The following is a 13,592-nucleotide window of genomic DNA, read 5'->3' as shown; positions in this document are numbered from 1 at the left end:
AATGTATTTTGTGCGTCTCATCATAAATCCCCCTATCAGTTTTTTTTGCTCTAAATAAATGCATATAGTTTGGCTAGAGCACTTCATATATCTATTCAATTTATGTGATGGCGATGGCTCCGTGTGTAGCATGTCTTAAAACACATAGGCAAATTGTGAAATGGATCATCAGATTTTAAGAAATGCGGCGGTGCAAAGATGCAGATGGCAAAGTAATAATCGTTAGAATAACATTCGCAAGATTTTGTTTCATTACGGTAACAGCAGGCATTCCTTGTCACGTGACCACTCCAAGCATCTTTTTGGTCCATTTTAGATGGTAGTGAGAGCCCTGAACGACACCCAAAAATGACCAAGTTGCAGTTTTTAAATGTGTTTTTGACCGAACGCCTTATGCTGGCTGCCCAAGAGATCTATAAATCTGTCGAAGACACGATTTTGGAGTACCAAGAAGAGATTGCGCTCAGAGAGAGAGAAAACGACCATCTGAGACGCAGACTGCGAGACGCAGGAATTGAAATATGGCCAGGTCAGTCAGCGCCGAGCTAACCAACTAGCATTAGCTAGCAAGCTAACTAGCTTGTCGCGCATTTCTTAGCTATCTAGCTAGGTAGAAAGCAATTTAAATAGGTATATGGCTCCATTTAAACGTAGCAAATTATGTGAACGTGATTAAAGATGTATCTTCCATTTGCCTACTGTAAAGATGGTTAAACATTTAGCTTAGACAGATACGGATGATGTCTAGTTAGCTAGCTTCACCTCTAGCATCCGGCTAACTTGCTAACGTTAGTTAGCCACCTTTGTTCGTTAGCCAACCAGCAAGTACTACAGTAAGCTATCCCCATATTTACAACAATAATTATAGCCTGTTATCTAACATGGATCTAATATCAATCATATGATCGCCGTTACAAATAACGCAATGGTATGCTATGCACTTGTTTTCCACTATTGTCTTGCACTATAAATCACATTTGCCACGTCCCTCCCTCTTCCTCTCCAGACCGCCAGTCCATGGCGCTGCTGGATGAGGAGGATGCTGAACATCCGCGTCGTGAGTGGAGTCCCAGCATGGGTCATGAGGAGCGACTTCCTCTGCAGATCAAAGACAAAAGAGACCTCCGCAGCAGCCAGGGAGAGGAGCAGCTTCGTGGGCATGGCTCTTGCAGCACGCCTGAGTCCATGTTCACCCCTCCCCGTGTGAGCAACGAGTACCCCCAGGACCCCCCCCACACGTCTAGCCTCCCCCAGAGCCAGGGCGTGGAGAACAGGGAAAGGGACCCTGGTGCCAGGAGCTCCAGGCATGTGAAGGCTGAGAGCGGGGGAAGCCACAGAGGCTCGTCCTCCTCCAACAGCGGACCTCAGCCCCTCGCCCCGGTCAACCCCAACTGCTCCAACGAAAATAACATTGACATCATAGGGGTGGAGAACGGCGGACAGTTGGTGGGCTCCAAGGGGGGTGCTGGGGGGAGTAGGGGAGGCCAGGTCTCGCACATGCGAAACCAGGGTGGGAACCCCGCCGTGGACTGCCACCAGAAATCCCCCCTCCAGATCCACGTGTCGGCCTTTTGCTGCAAAGTGTGCGGCGAGGCGTTCAGCCAGGCAGGACACCTCCACGTGCACGTGCAGGTGCACACGCGGGAGAAGCCGTACCGCTGTGGTGTGTGTGGGAAGTGCTGCAGCTCCTCGGGACGGCTGCAGGAGCACCAGCGCAGCCACACAGGCGAGAAGCCCTTCCGTTGCCAGATCTGCGGGAAGGGCTTCACTCAGATGGCCCACCTGAAGGTGCACATGAGGATCCACACGGGCGAGAAGCCCTACAGCTGCCCCGTGTGCGGGAAGTGCTTCAGCCGCTCCGACAAGATCAAACGGCACCTGCAGACCCACAGCCGTGAGGGAACCTACTTCTCAGGCCAATGAAGGAAGATAAGACGGGCGGAAAAACAACTCCATCTGAAAATTCTTTTTTGAGATAATGGGATAATGGGACATTTTTCACAAGGAAAAGCTAAATTTGCTGCCGCTAAGATGAAGCTTTTTGAATTTCAAAGAAATAGGGATTCTTCGACTCTGTTTAGAGAATGTTGTATCCTAACACTTCATGCCATAGTCCCATGCAATAGGAGTTGCATTACATAGTCAATTTAGTATGTTCAATTTCCTTTTAATTTTATTTTTGTACTTGTCACTGAATGAAATAGGGAATCTTTAAGACACAGAATTTGATGAGTTTATAGATAGCCTTTCTTAATTATTTAGTCTTTCTGTAGTAATAAATTTAGCATGATTATGAAGTCTTCCATATGCGCCTTGAAACTGAGATGTGTTCAGAATTGCAACAACGAGCACCATTCTATAAAACTAAGTTTCGTCTGGAAGTATTGGCATTGGGCTGTTAGGTCATAAATGAAGCACTGTTTGACACTCTTCAATTTCCAAAGTCACCTTGGATAAACAGTGGAAATATTTTTTGTTCAATTCTCAAATTTGTCCAACGTACAGATGTCATGAGGTCATTTGGAGCCCTCTATGGGAAGCCTTTGTAGTCTGGTGACATGACTCTCTGTAAGAGGGAGTGGTGTTAACCAGGCTAATGCTTATGTACAGTTAGCCATCAATAGCCTCCCAAGCACTTGATAGTGACTGAGCATGAGCCTCCCTATGTCATTGTTGCATAACTGACTACTGCCATCTAAGTTTATCTAGAGCTGGTTGTTTTATATTACGAGGATTCTGTTGCAAGACTGCTTTACTATGTGTATGATAATAATGTGACGACGAGGATTTTTAGTTCTGTAAATTACCACTTTTCCCCCAAGTTCTCCTGTATAGGGTCTATGTGTCCTGTGTATGACCTGTGCAATGGCTTACAGCCAACATGGTTCAGAGACACACTCCTCAGCCATATAGTATTACCTTATCCTGAAATCTTAGCAAGACGCTTCTTCATGAGGGTAGGCAGGGTCAACATGCATACATTCACTTAGCAAAATCTTATAACATCGATTATTTCCATGTTGTCTATTGACTGGGCTAGTTGGAGCCCAAGGGTATTGGCCCTTCAAATGTCCTGTAGCAATTAAGCTAGCAGCAACCAAGTTAATTGTAGGAAGCAGTTTCTGTCTCTGTCCCACCCTCCTGAACAGGCTGTTGTACAGTTTTTATCTCCACTCAGGACTGAGGCTACGCTAGTACGCCCTCACACCCGACCAGCATACCCTCCCACCTCCCCCACACATCCCATCCCTCTCCATTCCTCCCCCACACACTCCCTTTCCTCCCTAACACTCTACTCCGGGAAGCTGCAGCTCCCCCACACACACGCAACATTACTGTACAGTGTTGTATCATTGTGTACTAAATGTTATTTTTTAATAAAGTAGTAATTGAGTACCTTGTTATCGAAACAACCAGTTTTCTTCTCAACACGGCACATATTTTTCATTTACAGTGACAGTAACTGTTAAATTGAACATTTCCTTGTTTCTACAATATGAAATTACAAAATGTAGTTTTGAACACAATTTGGTGGATATATTTCATCACGCTATCCACAAATCATGTCACTTCTTACTTCCATCTACATTATTTGGAGCTATTTATGAAAAATATATAATAATTGAAAACGTGCAATTGGATGATTTACGTACGAACTATGGTATTGATGACAATTGATTATATTTAATCAGTGACATCCTCAAACATAAAAAATAAATATAGCTGCAAGCAGCGATGCGGGTTCCTCCGCAAAATATTATAAACATGTACACTGTTGAAGATGGAGAGTTGGACAACAAGAGAGCAAAACGACTTCATGTTTGGCCAACAACAATAGGCTGAATGGAGATTTGAACTCATGAGCATAAGGTCACATGTCAGTCTCTCTATCCTCTCTGCTACACACCAACTGTTGAGATTGTATGAGTAGAAAGGAAAAAGTATGAGCTTTGGTCAGCTTTGGGACAAAGGTTAAGAAACGGTTGACATTTCAAAGTAAAATTGCGCATGGTACATCAGAATGATGTCACCTTGAAGCCAATAAGGTTTGAAAAACCATCAAAATTATATTTGATTTATTGACACAAAGATATTGACATTTTGTATCGCATTCAGACATTTTGTATCGCATTTCTCATTCCATTTCACCCTATATAAAGACACATCTGCCCGCACACTATCCCCATCCATGCTGTTTCCCTCTCTCCCAGCACAGGTCATGCCAAAGCAGAAATGCTGCAGCACCCGCATGAGGTTTAGATATAGTCCAAAAATTGCCTCCCACAATCAAAACATTAACCACAACTCTGTTTTCAAACTTTTTCAAAGATCACTTGAAAAACAAAGCTATTGACTCTCTTCTAGAGTAGGGGGGTGTTCCATCAACGTCGATTAAGGAAAAACGAGACTTATTTCGTCAAGTCTCACTTACTTTAGCGAGAGTTCCGTTCCATTAAGGTGGCTTATTTTAGTTCTAGCTACGTAACCAAGGTAACTTATACTTCGGAACTAGCCTGATCCGTGTCAGGCTAAAAGTCAAGCTAAACTAAAATGTGTTGCAAATAATTTTAAACAGGCGGAAACAGAATCTCAAAAGACAGTTCCGTCGAGTAAATTCCTGCGCACAAAGCACTTTAGTCCGTGTTCGGAAACGTAAATTCAGACTTTTTGAAGTGCAGACATGAATGATTTACGTGTTTACTTCATCTCCAACAAATATATTAATTTAAATAAACAGGTTAAGAAATAATGTCACTTTAACTGTTTTCAAAAGCCATTGGTTAATTGACATAAAATAAGGCCTTAGAAACTAAGCAGTGCGTCTAGACAAGTTACAATCAATTATGGCGTATCCGTTCTTTGACAACCCTGTGGTGGATGAAGGTGCTCAGATTATACAAAGAGCGTTTATCAGACCAGCCCCAATGGTCTTCAGAGACAGAAGTAATGCTTCCCTGACCAGTATCTGTGGAAGAAGTATAGGTTCAGCAGGCCCAGCATAGTTTATCTAGATAGATTTAATTGTCATTCTTAAAAAAATAAACACTTTAGCAACTCTTAAGGATGGCAATGAACACATAAGAGCAGCCTACCACCCTTTGTAGAAAGTAATAGAAAGGAGATTAGTAGACTATAATAGTAGAAAGGAGGGTAGTAGACTGCAGTCTATGTAGGTAGGCCTAGACTATGTAGTCTGCTGGAATCACACACAAGGAAGCAAACTCACTGTAGCCAAGCCTTGACACTGTGCAGTCTGTCTGCATCTCTGTGTGTCTTTGCATGTGGGACATTCTTGAACGGGCAACTATGCCAGGAAATATGAAGGGTATACCTTGCTCGAAAGCAGTACCTGAATATTATCATTAGTTTTTCAGGTAATCTTGAAACACAAAGAATCAAGGAGACTTTTTATTCAATTGTATAAAGTATTTTCAATGTTTAAAGGAGCCGATATGTTGACAAGCCTCTATATTACCTTATATTCCTTCTGGCTTCCCCAATATTATAGGTGCAATATACTGTACCCATGGGTGTATCCAGGCCCACTGTAAGACTCAGGGGGTGACTGCCTGGTGCCCCCATGGTTGAAAAGGTGTTTCTAAAATGCCCTCTAGAGTGGCAAAAATTAGACCAAGTGCCCTACTGTCTGCCATTCACATTGTGAAATATGCTTGAGTGCACAGGATGCCCCATGCAATAAATGACAGTGTGCCCTCTATAAATGTAAAAACATGTCTTCATGAGTTCCTTTATAGTAGAGAAAATGTGATGCAGTACCCTATAAGGTGCCCTTACAATGGTCTAAATTGGACTGTTCCCATGCCCTTACTTCCAGTGGAAAAGGGTGCTGTTATGAAGTGCCCTTTATGCTGCCCCTACATGACAGTGTCCCAAATGTTGCCCTTTCCAAAGAAGATGATTAGATGCTGTGCCCAACAGTCTCCCCTAATGTTCCCACTAGGGCATGCTTTCCCAAAGTGAGGCTGTGACAACCCTTGGCACAGCCACAGTCTGTCACTGTCCAAGCCCCCTCTGGATCTGTGGAGGCAGACTATGTTAATTGGAAATATGGAAATATGGGGCAGCTGTCCATACACTGTCAGCCAGAATAGTAATAATTGTATTTGGATTAAATATGCACGCGTAATATAATAATGATATATTCTTAGTCATGTTGAGCAATTTTAAATGACTGTTCTGCCAAGCAAAGTGCGCTACAGTTTTGGTCACCTTCTGATCTGAAGTCGGTGCTGGATCTGTGCAATACTAGTTATTTCAGTGAATCCCCATTTTAGTCATGGTTATCTTTCCCTTTTATCTTAAAGCTCAGCATTTAGCCTATCAGTTAATAAATGCGTGTGGCAAAGTTATTTTGAAGTAATTTATTAATTTTGTTAAAGATGTGAAGACAAAAACATTATTAGCCCACATGAAGTGCAATTAACCATGGCCTTCTTTAGTGTTTTGAATTTTATCCTACAATTTTCTATTGCTGCCACGTTCTTTTTTGGGCTATTATTCTCAATCTCCTGTTGAGAATATCGGCCATAGGCTAGCCTACTGTCAGAACGGTTTCAGACAGCTCATCAAATTACGCTAATTATCAGTAGGACTAAATGCATATGTTAAGTAGATTTGGTAGGTCTACAATTTACGCATTTGTAATGGTTTGACAAGTTGTCTCCCTTGCCATGTTAATTGCGGCAACATTGCCCTTTTTGGGGACAACTAAAAAAAAACCTCAAAAAATCTATTTACGCTGCTGAAACAACACCACTCTGCTGGTTTACGCTTTGCTTTTTGCGACATAACTCCTCTTTTCGACGATTGCCTGATCTGGGCTGCACAGTCTAAGCTTATTGAGGTCTAGCTTGAATTAGCGTTGCCTGTTAGTGGAACGGAACGTTAGTGGAACGGCTTGAGGCTTAAGTCTAAATTGCCGTTTACCCAAGTGAGACTTATTCGTGTTAAGGCCGAAATATGCTTCTGCGTCTCCATTTACGGATGGGCGGGCGCACGGATAGACTTCGTTTATGGTTCTCCGTAGGCTGTGGGTGCTGAAAACAATTCACCGCCAGAAGAGTAGGTGGCGCAACGGTTTTTTGTAAGTCGTCGTGGAGTGTTTATTTACCCAGGTTATCGAGAAGTCGGAGCAAATTTACAAATTAGCCGTTTCATCAATAAAATACGCACATTTTCAGCAACTACACTGCCCATTTCTCGCCACATTTTAATTCAGATGCTGATTTACATGTACTGTTTAGCTGAAATATGAATTCTAAAAACTTACAGCAATGACGGTCAAAGGATTCTGTTCGTCCTGTTTATCACGGCAACCCCGCCCCCGCCGCAAGCGGTTCTTAATACTGACCAATCACAGCCAAGGGGGTCTCCGTAGCTCTCCGTCGCTCACGACGGATAGTTGGAAAATTCAGGAGGTGCACGTCGAGCTCTCCGGGGCTCTCCGAGGGCTGACGGAGAGCTCGTAGAGGGCGTTCCTCGGAGAAGAGGGCGTTCCCATGTGTCCGTTTTTCAAAAAACGCAGAAGCATATATCGGCCTTTAGCGTGACTTGCGTGAGCTACGGTGATGGAACACCCCCCCAGATCTCTTTCCAGAACCACAGTCAATCCATAATAACCTCGTTAACAACTTGGCTAGAGCATAGCCTTCAATCGGCTCCTCGCGAGTAACGCTGATTATTGTAAAATTGCCGACACTCTCTTCCAATTAAACTACACAACATGCCCACTCAGGGTGACCAACAAGATTATATTAACTTATAAACAATAACATTACAAACATCTGACTGAACGAACACAACAACTGAAATCCCTCGCATGGCTGTTGTAACCTAACTATTTTTGACCTAACGTCTTTGTGTTTTTTGACATGCCGAACTGCATGCTGGGTACCCAAGAGCGCTGACGCTGATTATCTAGCTGTGCTCCGACTGTGATATGACGAGATGCTAGTGACGCGCTAAGGTATCGGAGTCTCCTGCAAGTTCTGCTCGATTAGCAAGCTATTTTTACTAATGTTTTGCTAGCTATTGAATGGTAATGCAAGCTAGCTAAAAACAATGTTAGTTAGCTTTGCTAAACTGGTTTTCATAGCAACAGAAATCAACAAATCAGATCAGTCGAACTTTATTCAGAAAGGGGGGGATGGCAGGAACATTAAAGATCCTGTAAAGTGGAATTAAAAACGAGTTTCAAGTTAACCACACCACCGAATAATGTGTTATTAACTACCCATCCAAATTCGAATAAAAAAAACACAGACAAGTATGTTAAATTAGGCTTTCAAATCGTGAGAAAATCAGCACTCTTCTCTGCTTTAGACTGGGGGGGCGTGTCGCCTGAAGGAGCTGAAGCTCCACCCCTCGCTGCCTACCTACGACCCAGATAATGGACGCTACGTCAAGCCGAACAAAACAGTATATAATTAGAATGTAGCCTATTTGTTCAATGACTTAAACATACAGATGCATATAAATGAAATATTCCCCTGAGCTGTAACACATGAGTAAACATTTACAGTAGAGACAGCAGACAGTGAGCTCTCCAACTACTTCTAGCACATTAGCTACCATTTCACCAAAATACCATCATTCTATACCGAGTAGTAGCGGTTTGCACTAATTATAGCAGAGATACCTCTGGAAAAGTTATCTAGTATAATTATAACAAGCACACAGAACTGTGGGAGTCAGGTGGCTGAGCGGTGAGGGAGTCGGGCTAGTAATCTCAAGGTTGCCAGTTCGATTCCCGGCCGTGTCAAATGACGTTGTGTCCTTGGGCAAGGCACTTCACCATACTTGCCTCGGGGGGAATGACCCTGTACTTACTGTAAGTCGCTCTGGATAAGAGCGTCTGCTAAATGACTAAATGTAAAATGTAACTGAGTGATGATCTGCTGGCGGCGGTGGATGGTCCAGGTGCGACCGGAGGATGAACGGCCGGGTGGGCGATGCTCGGTACGGCTCCGCGCTGCAAGAGAAGCCGTGTGTTGGTGAACCCCGTCTGTCTGGTCCATGTTAAAACTGTCCGCCGTGAAATGGTCAGTGGCGCAGAGGCGGCTGTTGGAGTTTATCCGAAGCTTTCCATGAGCATGGCTCTTCACAACATCTATCCACCTATTTTTACTTTCATTATCAACAGGGAACTTAAATGGCGTTGCAGCGCAGCTGGAGTTCTTGCATCCAGGGAAGAGGCAGTTGCGGGTGGTGGGAGACATCCTGAAGTTAGCTAGCTAGCTAGCTGATGTAAGCTACAATAACAGTTCAGCAGGAGGAGCCATTCAGTGATCTGACGTAGATGGGGCAAAATGACGTAGATAGGGGATGTTTTGGCTCCGCCCATTAAAACCTGATCTGAAAACGGAAGAGAAACTGTTCTTCGGTCTAACTCCACATTTCAGTGCGACAAAGTTTTAGCGCTTTGCACATGCTTTCAGGAACTCATTTCCCACATATATAATGTACTTAGAAGCAAAACATGGAATTTACTTTACAGGATCTTTAAAAGTGTAGGGTACAGTAAAAGTGAAATGGAACGCATCTTTGGAAGCTGCGTGCGCATCATCATCAAGACCCCATCAAGATAACATCCAAGCTAACAATTTCGCCAAATCTGACTGCAGCTTTGTATACCATATGTACTGTGTTATGGTTGTTTGAGTTAAACAACTTGCTAAATGAATTAAATGTCTGTTAAATGTCAAATCCAACTATAAATGTATAAAAGAGAGAGTTCCGATCAATTCTGAATTATTTTTAAACCTAGAGGTTTAAAAGGCTACCTTTGCCTAAACTGACATGCACCAACTCAGAGCACTGAGTTTCAACAGCCATTTACACATTAAGTCTGTATTTTTTACTCTACTCAAACTAGGTCTGTCCCCGACTAAGATTTTCTTTGGTCGACCAAGACTCGACTAAAACGTCTGAAAATTGACTAATCGAAATTTGAAACGTTTTTTTTTTTTTTCAGAAACAAAAACGTACAAACATTTTCCCGATCTGACTCAATGGCTGCTGGACATTGCAGATTCAGCCGCTAATAGCCTACTAATAATAAGACTCGTATCACCAGTCCTGTTGTAACCGAATGCCGATGGTATTTAGTATCTCTTACAATGTACTACAAATTAAAAATATTGTTTGTTTAACATGCAAATCATCAGAGCGCGCTTATCACTGCCTGAAAACTTGCAGCATGCGAACTTATGTAGAAGCTGAGTGGGGAACGGTGCAACAGAGAAAGATTTTGTTGTCTTGGCCGGAGAAGATAATGTCATTCGATTTGGATGTGATTCTTATAATAGGCATATCCATTTTTCAACCCAGCGCGTTAGCATGAGTGAAGTAGGGCTAGGCCAACTTACGTTGTTCAGGTGGTAGGCTACATCATATTCGACGTTGAACTATGAAAAATAAACCGTTGTTTGCAGAGTTTGCATTCAACGTTTTTCGAGTCACCCGGTACTTTGTAAATGTAAATGTTCTTTAATGAAATGCTGCCATACCACAGATTTCTTTGCCATTTTGACTAATAACACCTACAAAGTAGGCTATGGCAGAGTTTGTAGTTCGGCAGCCAATTGTGCTCGTGCCGTGTGCAAATTACCAAAACAAAACAAAGTGCAGATTACCGAAAGGGAAAACAGTAACACCTTTTCTTTTAAATTATATATTTTTAGAGTTGCTTTATTTGTCTTAAATAATATAATCTACAATTTCTGTAGAACATTTCGTTAATTCAGCAATGACGACACAAGCGGGAATCTGATCTCACACTGCCATATGGCAGCTCAACTAAAAAAATCTTAGTCGACCAAGAGCATATCGAAGAGAAAATCGACTAGTCGACTGAGTGGGGACAGCCCTACTCTTTTGGAGCACGCGCGCTATGGAGTAATTCAATTGAATTCAATCATATATTGACATATCAAGGTGAAATTGCGTACGGTACTTCAGAATGATGTCATCTTGAAGGCACAAAGGTTTGAAAAACCATCAGTAAAAATTATATTTGATTTATTAACACAAATATATTGTGGCAATGTGTACATTTACACATTGCCACATACACATACACATATAAATACACTTCTTTCAGCCATTTTGTATTGCATTCCTTATTCAATTTGACCCTATAGAAAGACATGTGTTCTACAAATCTGTAACAATTTTCAAGTCGATTGGATCTATGGTTCATGAGGAGAAGGGTTTTGAAGGTTGTACCAAATTTGGACAGTACAGCAAAATCTATCATGGCGGACCTATGGGTTCTTGAGGCCTTTTTGTTCCCCATGAGAAATAAGGTATGTATACCAATTTTCAGGCATTTTGGAATAATGGGGCGCTGGGGAAATCACGTAGACTTTGGGCGTGGCTTATAGCGCCACCTATGGGCGTACATGGGCCATTAGCGGTCTGGGAGTAGTGAGTGACCTGTTGTATCATTGGGCCAAATTTAAAAAAAATCGGGTCAAGGACTTTTTGAGCTATTGAGCCATTTAATGGAGAAATATAATAATAATAGGAATACAAAAAAAAACAATAGGTTCCCTCCTACCGGAGAAACCCTAATAATAATAGGAATACTAACAAAAACAATAGGTTCCCTCCTACCGGAGGAACCCTAATAATCTAAAATCAGGAGACCGTTACCAGCTTTTACGGTAATGGAAGACATGTTTTGCATACGTCACTAGAAAGCGCCCACTTCCGACGCAAATTGCTTGGTTTGTTGTGAGGTGGATGTGGCTAGCAGCCAAGCTACCTTCAAAATGACAAAATTACAATTTCTAAATGTCTTTTTGACTGAGCGTTTGATGTTGGCTGCACAAGAGATATATAAAGCGGTGGAAGACACAATATTAGAGTACCAGGAAGAAATAATCCGAGAAAAAAGGGAGAACGATCAACTGAGACGCAAGCTTATCGAGGCAGGGACTGAGACATGGCCGGGTTAGTAAAATAAAACATGATGAAATAGGACACATTAGGCTAGTTCACAACGTAAGACTTCTATACTGAATTGTTTATCTAGCTATTGTGTAAATTATATTCAACTAACTGCCAATTCAACGTAATATTTCACAAATAATTTTACGTTGGTTGGAATATCCTTTCCTTTTGCAGTAGCATTGTTACAGAGACGGATTAGCGAAACCCCTACTGTTATATGTGACTCCTTAAGAGTTTAGCTAATGTGTCTGTTCACCAATGTTTTGCAGAAGGGCCATCCTATGAGTGTGAGGAGCAAGAAAGGGGATTCAGTGAGGAGAAAGTGGAACCAGAACCTACAGAGACAACAGGAAAAGAAGCCTGCACAGCTAAGGGGGGGAAGCCACTCCGTGTCCAGTCTCACACGTCAATTGCTTCTACCAGAAATGCTAACTATGATCCAAACTCTCCTCAGTCTACCTCACACCATCTGCAAAGCCTCTCTCAAGAAGGGAGCAGGGACCCAGTGGCAAACTCGGCATATAAACATGTCAAAACAGAGACTGAAGGACTGTCCTCAGCAACTCCCACTGACAGCCCAGGTGGCGATACGAGTCTGAATCTGGATTGTTCTTCGGCTCAGAGTGACACCTGTGTAAGTATGATAGGTTTAGAAGGTGACATTGGACTACTGTCTGGGTTTGAGGCCCTTCAGATTCCTCACTCTGAGCATTTTCTGCAAACACATGACTCGTCGTTGCGATGCACGGTGTGTGGGAAGTCCTGTAGACATCTCGGCCACTTGAACGCCCATGCACGTGTCCACACCAAAGAGAAGCCCTTTCTCTGCGGCCTGTGTGGTAAAGCATTCAGCTCCTCTGGGAGACTGAAAGGCCATCAGCGCATTCACACGGGGGAGAAACCATACCAGTGCCACTTCTGCCGGAAGCGGTTTAACCAAACAGCCCATCTCAAAGTACACCTCAGGGTTCACACTGGAGAGAAACCCTTCAGCTGCCCCGTGTGTGGGAAGAGCTTCAGCCAGTCCAACAAAGTGAAACGTCACCTCGTAACTCACTCCAGGGACAGGACGTAGCTTCTTTATTTGCAAAGAGGGTCACTTTATAAAGTGATACACTTTATACATATGTATGCTCAATGTTTTTCTTTGCTGATCAAGAACATTTTTTGTCAAATAAATTAGGCCCCCAAAAAAAGAGACTTGGTTAGTGGAGTATTTATTGTGCATGAGGGGATGACATCACCTCTCATGAGTGAGTTGCTGTGGGTGGACTAGCTGGTTGTTGTAAACAGAATGTTTGTTTTTGGCACGGTCCTTTATCATGGTTTATATTTTTTTAAATAAATGCTGAAATTGAGCAAACGTGTTTTTATTTTTTGGTTGCTTGAATGGATTAATGGTTGGTGAAGTGCAGCTACCCAAAAGATTTTGTTTACAATTTTAGATTATATACAGACATGCTCAAATTTGTTGGTACCCTTACAGCTCACTGAAATACTTACATTTACATTTATGCATTTAGCAGACGCTTTTATCCAAAGCGACTTCCAAGAGAGAGCTTTACAAAAGAGCATAGGTCACTGATCATAACAACGAGATAGCCCCAAACATTGTG

General features: G+C 42.6%; 1 protein-coding gene across 1 annotated transcript; it reads left to right on the top strand.

Annotated features, from left to right (window-relative positions):
- Positions 1 to 341: 341 nt before the first annotated feature.
- On the top strand, positions 342 to 13,333 carry LOC136945498 (zinc finger protein 431-like). Its single transcript, XM_067239373.1, has 5 exons — positions 342 to 529; positions 1,007 to 1,915; positions 2,836 to 2,957; positions 11,763 to 11,976; positions 12,246 to 13,333. The coding sequence occupies exons 1-5, from the start codon at positions 349 to 351 to the stop codon at positions 13,049 to 13,051; spliced, it is 2,232 nt and encodes a 743-aa protein (XP_067095474.1). The 5' UTR covers positions 342 to 348; the 3' UTR covers positions 13,052 to 13,333.
- The last annotated feature ends 259 nt before the right edge of the window (positions 13,334 to 13,592 follow it).

This window comes from Osmerus mordax, chromosome 1 (assembly GCF_038355195.1).
Source record: "Osmerus mordax isolate fOsmMor3 chromosome 1, fOsmMor3.pri, whole genome shotgun sequence".
NCBI lineage: Eukaryota > Metazoa > Chordata > Actinopteri > Osmeriformes > Osmeridae > Osmerus > Osmerus mordax.
The sequence above is the reverse complement of the archived record's forward strand: the minus strand, read 5'-3'. Positions and strand labels throughout refer to the sequence as shown.